This window comes from Molossus molossus, unplaced genomic scaffold (genome assembly GCF_014108415.1).
Source record: "Molossus molossus isolate mMolMol1 unplaced genomic scaffold, mMolMol1.p scaffold_m16_p_14, whole genome shotgun sequence".
Lineage (NCBI taxonomy): Eukaryota > Metazoa > Chordata > Mammalia > Chiroptera > Molossidae > Molossus > Molossus molossus.
The window spans coordinates 6676812-6693922 of record NW_023425349.1 but is presented as its reverse complement, the minus strand read 5'-3'; the positions used below and the strand labels follow the sequence as shown (position 1 = coordinate 6693922).

At 48.4% G+C, this 17111-nt stretch overlaps 1 protein-coding gene and 1 pseudogene across 6 annotated transcripts in view; both read left to right on the top strand.

The window, feature by feature from the left end:
* Window positions 1–7716: 7716 nt before the first annotated feature.
* LOC118630174 lies at window positions 7717–8231 on the top strand (annotated as a pseudogene).
* An 879-nt stretch (window positions 8232–9110) lies between these two features.
* ODF2 (outer dense fiber of sperm tails 2) overlaps window positions 9111–17111 on the top strand; it is a 37619-nt gene continuing 29618 nt past the window's right edge. Inside the window, exons 1-4 of one of the 6 annotated variants that reach the window (XM_036260689.1) lie at window positions 9190–9353; window positions 12117–12207; window positions 13098–13214; window positions 13496–13564. In XM_036260689.1, the coding sequence (XP_036116582.1) occupies window positions 9190–9353; window positions 12117–12207; window positions 13098–13214; window positions 13496–13564 (441 nt within the window). Of the gene's footprint in view, window positions 9354–12116; window positions 12208–13060; window positions 13215–13495; window positions 13622–17111 lie in introns of all 6 variants that reach the window. The other 5 variants (XM_036260687.1, XM_036260693.1, XM_036260692.1 and 2 more) reach the window with 5 other exon arrangements.

The window sequence follows — 17111 nt, the reverse complement described above, 5'->3', positions numbered from 1 at the left end:
ATAAATAGGGACACCAGTTAGGAACCCATTCAAATAACCTAGGCGAGACATGATGATGGCCCCTCACACCAGGCTGTTGACAGAGGGTGATGAGAAGGTAAAGCCCACAGACTTTCCAGAGAAGAGGAGGTTTTACAGGCACCAAAGCCACCGCCCCAGGAGCTGCCCTAGCTGGGGCCGACCCCACCGCGTTCTTGGACACTGCTGGCGAGCCCTCGGGCCTCGTCTCCTTCGAGCTCTTTGCAGACAAAGTTCCAAAGACAGCAGAAAACTTTCCTCTCTGAGCACTGGGGAGACATGATTTGGCCATGAAGATCCCTGCTTTCAGACTTATTCTGGGGCTCATGTGCCAAGGTGGTGACTTCACACACCATAATGGCAGTGGCAGCAAGTCCCTCCACGGGGAGAAGTAGGATGATGAGAATTTCATCCCGAAGCGCATGGCATCTTGTCCATGGCAAAAGCGGGACCAACGCAAACAGTTCCAGTTACTCATCAGCGCTGCCAGGACCGAGTGGTTGCGTGGCCAGCATGTGGCCTTTGCAAGGTGAGAAGGGCAGTACTGTGGGAGCCGTGGGGCACCTTGGGTTCAGGAGTGACAAGACCAGTAGCAGGTCACCACTCTGGCGGTGGACAATGCTAACATGGACTTGTTGTATCTTCACCACCAGACCACCCCTTCCATCGCCCGGGGCACACCCCGCTCCCCCTGCACACGACATCCTGTCATCTTCGCTCTCGCTGTGGTGGTTTGGGTTCCATGTTGTCCTTGTCCCCTTCCAAGTCTAGCTAGACTGAAGAGTTAAGTATATAATTATGAAATAAAAACTAAACGACAACTGAAGAAAGAGGGAGAAAGAGCAGGAGAGGAATTGGGGATGATGCCAAAGCTTTTGGCAGAATTACTGGGCAACGGGACTGCCATGAATTGAAATGAAGACTATGGGCGGGTTTGGGGGCAGGTCAGGAGGTCATTATTTTTTATTAAAAAAAATTTTTTTTTAATCCTTACCCGAGGATATTTTTCCAAATATCTTCAGATAGAGTTGGGGGGGGGGGACATCAATGTGAGAGAGACACATCAATTGGCTGCCTCCCACACAACCCCAGCCAGGGCTGGGGATGAACCGAAACTAAGGTATATGCCCTTGGCTGGAATCAAACCCGCAACTCTTTGCTCCACGGGCTGGTACTCTAACCGCTGAGCCAAACTGGCCAGGGCAGGAGGTCACTTTCAGATGTACTAAGTTTGAGACAGGTTGGTACTTGAGCCTGGAACTCGGGTTCAAGTCTGGCCTGGAGCTAGAAGCTTGGAATCCCATCCTGATCCAGAAGTCCTGGCCTCAAACCACACACTCCACCACCGCTGACCTGGGGGCTTGTGAAAATGCAGATTCCTGCCTCCCCTGCCTCCCCTGCCTCTCCCCTACTGATTCAGTAGGTTGTTGGTGAAGCCGGACTGGTTTTGAATAGACCACCCCAGGTCATTCTGAGGAGATGATGGGTTTGGGAGCTACTTTTCAATCTACATACAGTAAAATTTCCTTTGCTGATTTTTGGCATTGTGAACAGTCATGTAACCACCACTGCAATGCAGGTCTGGAGTGTCTGTAATTATAAAACGTCTTCCCCTCAGTTCCCCTGTGCCATTCTGCAGTCAGCTCCCTCCTCCCACTCCAGCCCCTGCAAACCACTGATCTGTCTTCTGTCCCTATGGGTTTGCCTTTTTCAAACTGTCAAATGGATGGAATCATACAGTACATGGCCTTTTGCACTGTCTTCCTTTTTATCCAGCGTCATGTTTTATTTGGAAGTTTTATACAAAACTGAACCTTAATATCATCCCTAATACTATAGTTTCTAACCTGAATATATATTACGAGGAATGTGTGTTATGAAATTTTCATCAAGACTTCCAAATATCCCCCAATACCCTCCAGACCGCTCAGAGGCTGTGCAGATATTTGGGTTTTCTGCGTGTGCCCTGCTGCGAGGAAGGTTGGGGAGCCTTGCCCTGTGGCACAAATGACGGAGAAAGCGTGGATGGGGTCAATGGGCAAGAACCGTGTTTACTAACCTCCCCGCTGGTGGACGGCTGCTCATCTGCTCTGCCCCCCACCCCAGGTCAGTACAATTGTGTGCAAACAAGAGACAAGGGGCTTTCGGATGAGTAGATGGCAGTAGCTTTTGGGCACCGGTTGTTTGCCAATAGTTTTGCCTGTTCGGGGAGTTTTTGTCCCCTTTCTGGTTTCTCAACTGAATTGTAGATACTGGAGAAGAGCCCTCCCTGGAGGTGGCGGTCTCTGCCAACTTGGTGTGGTATTGTTAACCACAGCATGGGCCCTGGGGGCAGAGAAAGCTGGCTTGAATTCTGTCTCTGTGACCTTGAGCAAATGTCCTGAACTTTCTCTAGCCTCAGTTCCCTGCTCTGTAAAATGGGGTTAGCCTTCATGCCCATCTCACTGAGTTAGTGAGGATCATGAGCGAATGCAGGCAGCAAGGTGCCTGGCACAGAGGGAGTGCTGCATTGATGGTCGCTAGCATCACGGTGTCCTTCCATTGACAGAGTGAGTCAGGGTGGACTTGGGAGGTCTGCCTGAGTCAGAACAAAGAGTGGGGGATTTTGGAAACAGATGACCTAACTTCCAGTTCCACCTTAATTGCCACTTACTTGTCTGTGCCACTTGAGCCAGGTCCTTCTCCTCTCTGTAAAATGCTTCATTTTCCCCCTCTGCAAAGTGAAGGGGCACAAGATTTGCCCTCCAAAATGCCTCCTCGTGGTCTGGGAAGTGGTTCTCAAACTGGAGAACTTAAAGCAGATTGTGGGGCCCCACCCCCAGAGTTTCCAGTTCAGCGGGTCTGGGGTGGGGTCCAAGAGTTTGCCTTTCTAACAGGTTCCCTGGTGATGCTGATGCTGCTGGTGCAAGGACCACAGCTGGGAAACCGCTGGTTTGCGTAAAGGAGAACCAGGACTCTCAGCTGAGCCCAGCATCCATCCAACCTCAGAGGCGGGGCTAGTAAGTGGCTGGTCTGAGTCCAAGAGGAGCCAAACCTTGATAGGGCCCACGAGAATTTTCTCTTCCAGCTGCATCCAGTACTTGAAATCCCTCTAGTGACCTGAAAGAAAAAGCCAGACCCACTGTAGAGCTCAGACTCCTCCCCAGGGCAGTGCTGTGGTAGTTGCATCAGGTCCCTGGAGGAGGTGCTCCTGGATGGAAATAACCAGTAACCGGGCCTTTGGGCAAATGGAAAGGCTGGAGCCTGAGCTGGAGGACAGAGCTGCAGGAGGGCTGGGCCCTGGGGATGCGGCTCTTCCTTCACCCATGGCTCTAACTAACAAGAGAAGCCTACGTTCATGAAAAAAAGAAAATTGCCAGTGTTAGCATTTTGAGATAGTGTCTTCTGGTTTAAAAAATGTTCATCTCTTTTATTTCTTAAGTGGGGCTGTGGCCCCATTAGTTTCTGTTTTATTATACATCTTTTTTTAAATCCTTACCTGAGGATATTTTTCTATTTATCTCCAGATAGAGTGGGAGGGAGGGAGGGGAGGGAGGGAGGGAGGGGAGGGAGGGAGGGAGGGAGGGGAGGGAGAGAGAAAAACGTCAATGTGAGTGGGACACATCACACGACTCTGACCGGGGCCATGGGTGAACTGCAACCGAGGTATGTGCCCTTGACTGGAATCGAACCCGTGACTCATTGGTCTGTGGGCCGATTCTCTAACCACTGAGCAAAACCGGTCAGGGTTGCTTATATATCTTTAAACTGAATATCTGCACTATGGTATGGGCTGAGTTGTGTCCCCCACAGTATAGATGTTGAAGTCCTAACCCCTACAACATCAGGATATGACCTTATTTGGAAATAGGGTCATTGTACATGTAATTAGTTAAGATGAGGTCATATTAGAATAGTGTGAGCTCCTAATTCAGTATAACTGGTGTCCTTACAATAAGGGGAAATTTGGCCCTGGCTGGGTAGCTCAATTGGTTAGAGCACTGTCCTGATATGCCAAGGTTGTGGGTTCAGTCTCTAGTCAGGGCACATACAAGAATCAACCAGTGAATGCATAAATAAGTGGAACAACAAATCAATGTTTCTCTCTCTCTCCAAATCAATAAATAAATAAAAAGGGGAAATTTGCACTCGAGACAGGCACACAGGGACAGTACAATGTGTAGAGTGAAGTTCTGCTACCAAGAAAGTACTAGAAGCCAGGAGAGAGGCCTGGGGCTGATCCTTCCCCGGCACCTTCCGAGGGAGCATAGCCCTGCTGAACGTTTCCATTGTCTAGGTCACTCCGTTTGTGGTGCTTCGTTATGGCAGCCCTAGCAAACCAACACACATTACGTATACTCTTTTGAATGTATAGTTCACAGTAAACAAAAATTTTTAAGTACCAAAAAGAATATAGGGTGTCCCAAAAAATGTATACACAACTTTAAATAATTATAAAGCCAGTGTTTATTAAAATACATTTCATTTAAAAAATATAATAGAATCTATAGGCACCCTGTATACATTTTTGGGGGACACCCTGTATATAAGAACAATGAAATACTCATGTACACTCCACCAAAATGTGCAGTCTTTTTCTCCATGAATTTAAAAACAAAAGTTTTTCTTTATTGGTTTTAGAGGGAGAGGGAGAGAGAGAAACATCGATGAGAGCCCTGGCCAGTTTGGCTCAGCGGTTAGAGCGTTGGCCCGCGTACCAGCGAGTCCCAGGTTCAGTTTCCACTAAGGGCACATACCTTGGTTGTGGTTTTCACGACAACTCGGGGTCGTGTGGGTGGCAACCAGTCGATGTGTGTCTCTCTCTTCCCCCCTCTCTTCTTCCTGGTCTATCTAAAGATAAATGGATAAAAAGAAAGAAAGGAAGGAAGGGAGGAAGGGAGGAAGGGAGGAAAGAAAGATCAATGAGAGCGAACATCGATTGGCCGCCTCCTGCATGCCCCCCACTGGGGATCAGGCCCACAACCTGGGCATGTGCCCTGACGGGAATCCAACTGGTAACCTCGGTGCATGGGTTGATGTTCAACCACTGAGCCACACTGGCGGGGCAACTACGCTCTCTTCTTAATTGAACTACACCACTCATCCTTACACCAGATTCCTGAGAGAAGTCATATGCATGGGGCGTGTATATTGCCTATTACTAATGAGATTTTGCTCCAAACCCCTTAAAGTTTCCTGGTCCACAAGTCTGTACCATGTGGAAGTTTCTTTTTGCCTGGGCCTCAGGCAAGCTTGAGAAGACTCCCTGCTCCCTTTTCCTTAAGTCTCTCTTCCCCTTGGGAAGGTCAGGAAGGGTCATTTAAAAAATTACATTAAAGCCCTGGCTGGTTTGGCTCAGTGGATAGTGTGTCGGCCCGCAGACCAAGGATCTAGGTTTGATTCTGGCCAAGGGCATATACCTCAGTTTCCATTTGTCCCCAGCCCTGGTTGGGGTCATGCAGGAGGCAACCAATCAATGTGTCTCTCTCATCAACGTTTGTCTCTCTCTCTCTCTCTCTCTCCCTTCCTCCCTCCCTCCCACTCTATCTGAAGATAAATGGAAACATATTCTCAGGTGAGGATTAAAAAATTTTTACATTGAAGAAAACAATGCCAAAGAACTTTCTCTTTAAGGTTTAAATCTTTGCATATCTCCTTGATTATTCTGTAAAAATACATTCCTAGGCCCTGGCCGGTTTGGCTTAGCAGTTAGAGCGTTGGCCTGTGGTTCAGAGAGACCCGGGTTCGGTTCCCGCTAAGGGCACGTACCTCGGTTGCAGTTTGTCCCCGGCCCTGGTTGGTCGTGCGGGTGGCAACCACTCGATGTGTCCCTTTCACATCGATGTTCCTCTCACTGTCTCTCTTCCTCTCTCCCCCTCCCCCTCTCTCTGAACAACAACAACAAAAATACATTCCTAGATGTAAAATTTCTGGGTCAAAGAGGATGCTGATATGTAAGGTTTTGGAATATAGACTGCTCAATTTTCCAAAGATTGCATTGATTTTAAACCTACCAGCAGTGCATGAAACTGCTTGCTTCCCAAAGCGCTCATCAGTATTCCCCACTTTTTAAAAAAAAGTGGCCATTGCTTGTCAGGTTCAGAGTGGTTTGCATTCAGAAAACACGGTCCAGCAATTCAAACAGCAGAATAACTCAAGTTGTTACATTTCTCAAACACCACAAAAGGTACAGATACCCAGACCACAGCTATACTTTTAAAATTCCTCTTTTCTTCCCCATCCCACATTCTTTAAACACTACAGGTGTCCCTGTGCCCTCTCTTCAGCACCCTTTTCCCAACACCTCCTTGTTCCTGGTTTTTCTCCCCTTCGACTTCTTCTGATCTAGCTCTAGTGTGTGTGTGGGTGTCCCCTCTCAATCCTGCCTGTCTCAGATTCTCTACCACAAAAGTCCCAAGGAATTGCACTGACATGGAAGGACCCTTCTCAGATGGTGGGGAGGGAACAAAACCACATAGACAAAATCCTTCAGTGGATGGGGAGAGAAACGGTTTAATCATATTATCTAGTCCCATTATGGTGGTCAGCTGTGGGCCTCGTGCAGACTTGTGGGATGTGTTGGCCTAGTATCCCTCTAACTGGGTTTAGCACATAGTAGGGATTTATTGCTTCAATGAAGGTGGGAGCACTGACAAACAATTCTGTCTTGGGGTTAGCAAGAGATGTTTACAGAGATGTTTGACCTAGGCCTGGAAGCAAGAAGTTTTATCTTGGGCAGCATGAAGGACATGTCTTCCTCTGAAGAGGAAGGACATAAGAGTTGGGGAAGAGCCCGGCCAGTGTCTGGTGTAGCTTAGTGGTTGAGCATCGACCCATGCACCAAGAGGTTGCCGGTTCGATTCCTGGTCAGGGCACATGCCCAGGTTGTGGGCCTGATCCCCAGTGAGGGGCACGCCAGAGGCGGCCAATTGATGTTCTCTCTCATTGATGTTTCTATCTCTCCCTTCCTCCCCCTTTCTCTCTCTCTAAAACTATATAAAGAATTAAAAAAAAAAACAAAAAACAGTAGGGAAAGACAAAGATGAGGGAAGGTGGGAGTTGGAAGAAATCCCACTCGATGGCTTTATTTTTCTTTTTAAATATACCTTGGCCATCTTTTTTTTTTTTTTTAATATTTTTTCTTACTTGATTTTAGAAAGAGGAAAGGAGAGAGAGAGAAACATCCATGAGAGAGAACATCAATTGGCTGCCTCCTGCATGCCCCCCACTGGGGATTGGGCCCACAATCTGAGCATGTGCCCTGACTGGGAATTGAATTGGCCATGTCTTGGTGCATGGGTTGACGCTCAATCACTGAGCCACACCAGCTGGGCATGGCTTTATTTAGGAAAAGGAAGAGTTAGAGTATGGGAAGGGGAAGAGGCAAGGTTTGGAAAAGCCACCATGGAGAAGGGAAGGGGTCTGAGAAGAAATAGAAAAATTGCTGGCAGTGGCAAGGGTTCAGCTGAGGGTGGAGGCAATAATTTGTGGGTTTGGTCTTCGCAGAGCCTCACATGGTTGGGTTACAGGGATTGGGTCCCATCGTTTATTCAACAAGGAGAAAATGAATAGGGCAAAGGGAGTAGATTGCTCTGTAACATTGAAAAGTTAATATGGAAGGCATTAGACTGAGAGCAAGGCAGAAACGCAGGTTCTGTTTGGAGAGGGGGGGAGTTGGAATTTAAACTTTCAGGTGGGGAGAGCGACCCTTTCCCTGGCCAGTGGAGGAAGATGGCGGTGGAGTCGCGTGTCACCCAGGAGGAAATTAAGAAGGAGCCCGAGAAACCAATCGACCGGGAAAAGACGTGCCCGCTGCTGCTGCGCGTCTTCACCACCAACAACGGGCGCCACCACCAGATGGATGAGTTCTCCCACGGGAACGTGCCGTCCAGCGAGCTGCAGATCTACACCTGGATGGATGCAAACTTGAAAGAACTGACTAGTTAAGTAAAAGAAGTCTACCCAGAAGCTAGAAAGAAGGGCACACACTTCAATTTTGCAATTGTTTTTACGGACCTGGCTATCGGGTCAAGGAGATTGGCAGCACCATGTCCAGGAGAAAGGGGACTGATGATTCCATGACCCTACAGTAGCATAAGTTTCAGATAGGAGATTATCTGGACATAGCAATTACCCCTCTGAATTGGGCACCACCTCCTTCCGGGCGCATGAGGCCATATTAAATTTTATTGACTATTTCTTCGTTTATTTTTCATTCAGTTATGTAAAAGATTTATGCTTTTTCCTCCTCTCATTATTGCCATTAAGCCTTTAAACTCTAAACAAATTGTAATGCATTTATTTAGGAGTTAGGTTTGGCTGTGCTATGGTATAAAGATTAATAGAAAGTCCATGTTTCAAGTCCTATAAAATATGAAGTGCTCTTAGCATTCTATGTAAAACTCGTTAAATATACGTGTGCAATAAAAAAATAAAAATTTAAAAATAAAATAAAATTTCAGGTGGGTAAGTTGTGTGACCCTGAGGGTGATGGCTGAGGTGAGGGGGAAGGTCATGGAGATGAGCATGCCAAGGAACTGGAAGCCGGGTTGGCCCCGAGGATGTTAAGTCTCCCAGAATCCAGGGCAGAACAGTGAGCCACGTGACAACTCCCCATTGATTGGCTGACAGTGAAGCATAGTTGAGAAGACAGTGGCCCAGCAAGAACCTCATCAGAGTAGGTCTGTACACACAGTGGCATACAGTAGTCAGTGTTCAGGAGGGCCTTGAGGAGCAAGGGGAACGCGGACCGTTCTTCCTGCCTGGACAGGCAGAGCCGACGTGGGAAGGGGAGAGTCTGGGTGTGTGCAGAGGCCAGCCCCATCTCTGCACCAACATCAGAGGCAAGACTGGATTCCCAGGAGCAGGGCGCAACTCAGGCCACTAACTTGTTCTGTGCCCGCCTCCTAAAACGTATCAAGTGGAGCAGGTTGCAGTTTGTGGTGCTCCTCTGAATTCTGGGACTCCAGGAGGGCCAAAGGGAGGGTAAAAATGGCGGAGGGGGTTTGCAGGGCCAGAGCTTGGGACCAGCCCGGGCAAGGCCTGCTGGTGGCGTCATACGTCTCCCTGGCGACAGGCCGCGTGGCCCGGAAGTGGGCGGATCTTAAGGCGGGGCGGGGCATCTCTGTGACGCCAGGGTCTGGGCCTAAATGGCGAAACCCGAGAGGCTCACCGGGGGGTTTGAACTGGCCAATGGGCGAGCTCCCGGCCGGGTGTCGGAAAAGGAGGCGGAAGCGGGGAGGAGCCGCCGTCGGAGTTGGACTACATCCGCCGCGGCGTCTCCATGGCACGACCCTGGCCTCCGACCTCAACGACTACATAAGGAGGCGTTTCTGGGCCCAGCCGTGTCGCTCCTGGTGAGAGGCCGCCGGCAGGCGGGACCTAGGGCGCTCCGGGGCGCGCCGCGAGCGCCGCCGGGGCCGGTCCGCATGGGCGGGATGGTCTCCGCCGGGGTCGCCGTTTCCCGCCGCCCCCCCACCCTCGGGTCGCCCCCAGCTGCAGCCCTCCGGCGCGCTAGTCCCGCTCCCGTCAGAATCTGGCCCCCGCCCCGCCCCCTGGCGCGGGCCCTCTCCTCCCGCTAACTGGCCGCCGACCGGCGGGGCTCGGTTCGCTCCTCTGCTGCCCTCTGGCAGGGCTTCGCCCTCCTTTCTATGGGCAGAAACTGGTCCCCTCTTGCCCACCGGTGGGTGGTCGTCCCTTCTCTCCGCTGGCGGAGACTGGCCCCCGCCCTCTTGCCTGCCCGTGGGCGTCGCCTCGTCCGCCCTTCCCTCCCCGGGGGCCTCGGCGCGGCAGTTATTTGCCCGATCTTCGTACGCAGCGCTGCCCCCCGGGGACCGTCTCCGTAACCTCAACCCCGCTGGAGCGGGTTCACCCGCTCGGGTCTCGCTCCGCTTCCCTGAACAGCCAGGCGTCTAATCCGCTCTCACTCGTGTACTAGATCCCAGCGGCCGCTGATGCGACCGAGAGCACTTTCCCTCCTCCATTGAGGGTACCCACTCGCGGCTGAGCGTCCCGCCCCCCGTCGCTTCCGCCTTTTTCCTCCTTCAAATACTATTGGTCCTCTCCGGCATCTATTCTGCCGGGAACGCCCCTTCTCCTAGGAGACTGTTGCCCTGGCCCCGCAACGAATATCCCCCCACACCCACAGGTCCGTGCGCCGGTAGCGGCCCTTTCGGGCCCACTTGGGGCCTAGCGGTTCTCTCCCACCCTCCACGAACGCCAGCCAGCACCTCAGGTTTTCCTCCTGATGGCCCCCCACCCTCTCCCGGGTGGGGCCAGGGCTCGGTGGTCCTTTACCTCAAGGTTCCGCCTCCCGTTCCTCCCTGGGTAGGGGAGCTCCGCCCCACACTCTCTTATCAGTGCCCACCCTCCGCCCTGCAGGTCGCTCAGCCTCTCCTCTCTCCCCCCACTTTGGCAGGACAGTTGCTGTGCGACTTGGACAGTAGAGAGGAGCGCCTCCCAAGTTATCATCCAACTGCCACCCCCAAAGCTTCCACCCTCCTCCCCTCAGAGAGGACGTTTGATGCCCGGCCCCTGAGATTCTCATTGACAAGCCCCTCTGAGTCCCCCTGAGCAGAGCCTGCTGACCCAATTGCCCACCTTTGCGGCTTTGATGCCTAGTCATGTCTGCCTCATCCTCAGGCGGCTCCCCCAGGTACTGCCAATGTGGGGGGCGCCTCTGCCGAGGGCAGGGAAAGGTGGTCAGGGGCCCCCACACCAGGCTTGCTGGAGGCTTCTCTTTTCAGCTTCTCTGTTCAGTGTGTTGAAAGTTGGACCAAAATATTTGGAAATCACTTTTTAAGGGAAGGAGGGGGGAGGAAGCATGCAAACAATTTCAGCTCTGCCCTGCTCCTCCCCTCCCTCTCTTCCCAGTTGTCCTAGTTCCTGATAGCAAAATAGGGTCACTATTGTCTCAGTGGAGTACAAGGCTCAGATCTTTTTGAAAGGAGACCAGGTGTAAATAAATGACAGTGATGTAGGAGGTGGATGTGGCAGTTAGCAAGGTGTTGATGGAACCCAAGTGGTTTGATGGAAGGCCGCTGACGGGGAGAGATACCCAAATCTACTGGCTTCAAGTGAATAGAAACGTTCTAAGTGAGGAGGGGGAAATGTCTACTCAGATTTGGTATTCCTTGGCTAAATGATTAGTAGAGCTCAGCAAAATGCATGCTAAAAGGCTCAAGAATTTTTATGTTGCTTTTGTTGTTGTTGTTAATCCTCACCTGAGGATATTTTTTGCACTCCGACTGGGGCCAGGGATCGAACTTGCAACCCAGGTATGTGCTCTTGACTGGGAGTTAGTTGACGTTTGACCCTTTGGTGCATGGGCCAGTGCTCTAACCACAGAGCCACACCAACCAAGGCTATATTGCATTATTTTCCCCAGGTATTTGTGGGGAGGGCAAAGCCATATTTTGGCTGTCAGTGGGATGGATCAAATGAACTTTTCAAGTGCCTTATCATCCTGGAATTTTTGGATGTATTACTGCCAAATTTTAGAGATTAAATGTTTGCTACATTTGAAAGTTTGATAATAGGATGTTTATGTATATACACATGGTATTAAAAAAACAAAAACAAAAATAATCCTGCTTAGGAGCTTAAAAAGTAATAGGTGGGATATTTTGGGAAATAATTTTTCATCCTGGTAGTTGATTTTATAAATTTGAGTCACAGGAATTTTGTTCTGAGCTTTTTGCTCTGTCGTTTTACATCAGCCATTCAGTGAGTATTTCTCCAGAGCTACCTCTGCTCCAGGCACTGTCCTGGGCCCTTTCACCTTGGCCAAACTAGTACCTTGGCTGTTGCTCACATGCTGCCAGTGTTTTGTTACCTGACAGGATGACATCTGGGTTTTTCAGCAAAAGGTCACAATACTTGTGATGCGATGGCAGGTTAAAAGGCCAGCTTTCTGAATGCCCATCGCCCCTGTTTCCATCCCACTGCTGGGCACACCATGCATGTTTGGTGCTCATGTAAAGTGAGCCAAGTGATTCCGGACTGGTCATTCTAGCTGTCAACTTGTTACCCACCATGTGTAGTATATCATCTTGGGAGATCTGAGCAGTAGAAGAACCCTCATTTTCTGCTTATAATGTGATTCTTGTGCCTGGGTGCAGGTTTCCATCGTGTGGGAAGAACGGAGTAACAAGTCTCACGCAGAAAAAGGTCTTGAGGACAGCTTGTGGTGCACCCAGTGTGACTGTGACGGTAGGTGAGCTGTACACGGAACACCCCTTTGGTCTGCAGCACTGTGGAAAACGCTTCTGCACACCTTTTCCAGGAGCTTACCCTGCTGGCACGACTGTAGCCTGGCACTTTGCTAGGTGCCTTCATACATATTTTGCTGATTGATTGGTTGTTTTTGGGTTTTTTTGCTTGTAGTAAGGGTGCTGAGTGTGAGGAGGTTGTCTTAATCCTTCCAGACAAATTCCAAAAGTTTTTAGAACACATTTAAATATAATAATAATAATAACAATAAAGAAGAAGAAGAAGAAAATAAAATTGGGGAGGGGATAGGAACTGAGGGTGAGTGAGGATATGTAGTTGGGATTTAGCCTTGCTTATATATATTTTTGGAATCTATACAACCTTCTCATCTTGGCATTTCCTCCAGTTCTCTGTTTTCATCATCTCTTACCTGCCTGCTGCCTCATTTATTTTGCACCCTCATCATTTTGTGTGTTTGCTGTGCTAACGCGCATGTCCAGTACAGATCGTGGTGTAGGAGGATTCATCTGCTTCCCAGCTGCGCTACACTAAGTCTAAGGAAGAGCTCTGCATTCTAGCAGGCTGGGATGGAGATCCAGCTCTGAGAACCCTAGGGCCTGGGTTTGGGCTCTTGTAGAACCTGTGGGTCTTGTAGACCCTGCTCTCGGTTGGAATTGGATCTCTGGTGGTCTTCAGCTGGGATCTCTGCAGGAGCCTGCTGAGTGGCACTGCTGCCTTGGTTCCTGCCTGCATGCAGTAGTTCGTAGCTGTCCTGCTCGCTTGGTGGCTGGGCTTTCAGCGGCCCCCAGAGGCTGTGAGTTCTGTTTTTTATGCCCAGTTTACTCATCCACAGATCAACCTTTTTTGTGTTGTCTTCCTCGGCCTGCCAGAAGCGAACTATGAAGGACCGCTCTTCAACTCCCCCTTTACATGTTCATGTGGATGAGAACACCCCTGTCCACGTCCACATAAAAAAACTCCCGAAACCAGCAGCGACCAGCAGCCAGGTAGGAGCATGCCAGTGGGGCGAGGTGAAGGCTGTGGAGCAGGCTGACACCTCTCAGCTCAGCCTCCTTGCGCTCCTAACTCCAAAGGTTTGACAGACGAACGCACTTGGCTTTCAGAGATCAGTTGCCTGGTTAGAAGGTAGGCAGGACTGTCATCTAGAAATGGCAACGATAGCCTTAGTCAGAAGAGGCTCCCTTGCAAAGTTGGAGATGGATGTCATCAGAGTGATGCCACAGCCAGCTGTGTGGGGAAGTGACTCTGGGTTTGTCCCTTTCCACAGAAATCTCATAAGCGCGGAATGAAGGGGGACACCGTGAATGTGCGGCGGAGTGTCCGGGTGAAAACCAAGGTACCTTGGATGCCCCCTGGAAAATCATCCACACGGCATGTGGGATGCAAGTGGGAGGTAGGCTCACTCTTGTTCAGGCTTTTCTCGGACTGGTCAGGTTCTATCTAGTGCCTCAAACTCTGTATAATTCAGAGTTGGCTGTAGCTATTAGAGATATCCCAGTAGGTCCCATTTGAGAGCCTTGCTGAACCCTGAAAGTATGTGAGTCTTCTTTAGTCTTCACAACACGGAGATGTGGTAGGTTCTGCTCTCCTGATGTACAGATGAGGAAATCCAGGCCTGGACCCCTGAGGGCTCACAGAGCTGGAGTTAGTACTCAAGGGAGGTCTCATTCTAGGGGGCTGTACTCTTACCTCTGTGATTTGTAGGTGAGGAGCCACATGTCTTTTCTCATGTACTGTGATAGTATCTGAAGTGTAACTAAATATACATGGCTTCTTTTGAGGTAGTCACCATCAGACCATGCACATATTCCACAATGTCATCAAAGCCACTTTTGGAATAATCTCCTGGTACATATTGCCTTCAGATTTAGTTGTCAAGATACCTAGGGAATTGTTATCTTTTTTTAGCCATACCTCAACATGTTTTGCCTATCCATCCACCCTGCAGTAGTTCATGCCACATATGTTTATTGAGACTTATGCCAGACTCTGCCCTGGGGTTACACCTGCAGTGTGGCAGATGTGCCAGTCTAGTCAATAGCAGTGAAAAAACTCAGATGATAAGATAAGGCCTTTTGGTCATGTTTTAGACAAAGATCTCATTATTAGGACAAATAAAGAACTTGAGACTACTTTAAGATGATGAAAACTTGATCTATTTTGAAAATTTCATTTTTTTTTCTGAAAGCTTATTACTTCTAAAATTAGAAATAAATAAAATGATTCTAAAGTTTATAATCATACTCATGGTTTTGCTCCCTGATTTACCAATTTGTCCCTAAGAGATTAAGAGAGTGTGGGGTATTCTAGGGAATAAGTGGAAAGTATTCTGACCAGTGTATATATATAAAGTACAAGGATTGGAATTCAAATGATGTCTTACATTTCTTTACTGTGGAGACCTCGGTGAAATGTAAATTAAAAAAACTTAAGTCCTCACCCGAGGATATTTTTTCCATTGATTTTTCAGAAAGTGTGGAAGGGAGGGATAGAGAGAGATAGAGCTACTTGGAGAGATCAGTGTGTCTCTCACATCGATTGGTTGCCTCCTGCACACACCCCGACCAGGGTGGGGAATCAAACCTGGGACCCTTTGGTCCTTAGGCTGACGCTCTAACCACTGAGCCATGCCAGCCAGAGCAGTGAAATGTAAATTTAAAACAAGATTTTATTTTATTTTAATATTTTTTATTTTTTTTATCCTCACCCAAGGACATTTTTTTTTTTCCATTTTTTGTTCACATAGAGGAGGAGGGAGAGAGAAACATCGATGTGAAAGGGACACATCGAGTGGTTGCCACCCACATGACCCAACCAGGGCCGGGGACAAACTGCAACCAAGGTACATGCCCTTAGTGGGAACTGAACCCGGGTCTCTTTGGACCGAAGGCCGACGCTCTAACCGCTGAGCCAGACCAGCCAGGGCTAAAACAACATTTTAAAAACAAAAGCTGTCATATTTATTGAATGGGAAAAAGTTGAAAAGATTACAGATATGTTGTATTGGCAAGCATATGCAGTATCGGTGAATCTTTTCAGACAGTTTTGAGAGGATCAAGAAACTGATTCAGTTGTTCTGGAGATAGCTTGGCAGTATCTATCTAAACATTGATTCTAGTTTTACATTTAGGAATGTTGTCCTTAAAAAGTCACAGAAGAGTACAGGGATCTGTGTAAGGATGTTTGCTACAGCATTGTTTGTAATAGAGAAAAACTGGAAACAACCTAAATGTCAGTCAGGAGGGTATTGTTTAAACTGATACGTCCATACAGTGGAATACCAAGCAACCATTACAGAGGTTGAGGTAGTATTTATACAGGATAATAAATCACAGAGCCACACAGCATGTAGAGCATGGCTCAATTTGTCCAGAAAAGGGCGTTTGTGCATCTCTGTGTATGGATATATTTGTGTGTACATAATATTTTCTGGGAAGCTATACAAGAAGTGTTAAGCAGTGATTACCCTTGGAGTATGGGAGGCTTTAATGGTTTATTTTTTTAATGATGTGCTTGCATTTCTCTATAACACACATACTAGATTTTATAATTTAAAATGCTTTTCAAACAAGTGAAGAGACTTAGTATGCAACAAAGTTATGCAGCTATGGAAATTGACTTCCTGTTGACATGGGTTGCTAGGGACTATGATCTCCCCTGGAAAGCTCAATGTCCCTTCCAGTTCTGGGCCACAGGATACAGAAATGGAGGGGCCCAGGAAGATGACTTGTTCTCTCTCAAACAGTAGCTGTCTTTCATGCTACTTGGGCTAGCCCTTCCCACCTTCCAGGGGCCCTCCATGTTCCTAGGAGGCCCTAGCCTGGCCTTTTCCATTATGGACCAGAAAGACAAGGCCCTAGGAGGAAGATTTGTGGTGGGGCAGGACAGGGGCCCCAGAAGCTGCTGTGTGCGTGTGGAGATTCTAGTTTGATTTTTGAAGCCCCTTCTGATACATAAGATTAGCTTTGGGAGAAAGATGATCTGGGTTTTTTCTCTATTGTTAAGTGATCTATTTCTATTATGGAAAGTTAAAAATACAGAAAGATAGAAAATTACCTGTAATTCTTCTACTGTGGCTCCTATTAAGTTTTAAAAACTTTTTGTTGAAAAGTGCAGGAAGGACAGATCAGAAGTGTGTTGCTTGATGTATTTTTATAAAATATCTGTGTAACCATCACTCAGCTCAAGAAACATCATCAGTTTCTCCAGAATCTCCCCTCTGGTCCTTTTGCTATCACTTCATCCCCAAGGGTAATCACTGTCCCAAAACTAGTATTTTAGTACTTTTTCACTATACCTATTCAGAGTTTTTTGTGTTTTTTTTTAATTGATTTTAGAGAGGAAGGAAGGGGGAAAGAGAGAGAATCATCAATGTGAGAGAGAAATACCGATCTGTTGCCTCCCATACACGCCCCAACCAGGGATCGAACCCGCAACCCAGGTATGGGCCCTGACTGGGAATTGAACCCTCAACCCCTTGGTACTCAGGACGATGCTCCAACCAACTGACCTACCCGGGCAGGGCTGCCTAGTTTTTTTCTTTGATTTTGTTTAGTTTTATTTATTCTTTTACTCTTGATTATAATGATACTATCTGTATATTTTCCTATTAACCTTTTTTTTTTATTTTTTTGATCCTCACCTGAGGACATTTTTGCATTTATCATCAGATACAGCAGGAGGGAGAAGGAGGAAGAGAGAGAGAGGAATATCAATGAGAGAGAGAAACATGGATGTGAGAGAGACACATTGAGTGGTTGCCACCCACACGACCCCAACTGTGGCCTGGGACAAACTGCAACTGAGGTACGTGCCCCTAGCAGGAACTGAACCCTGGACTCTGGTCCATGGGCCGATGCTCTAACCACTGAGCCAAACCAGCC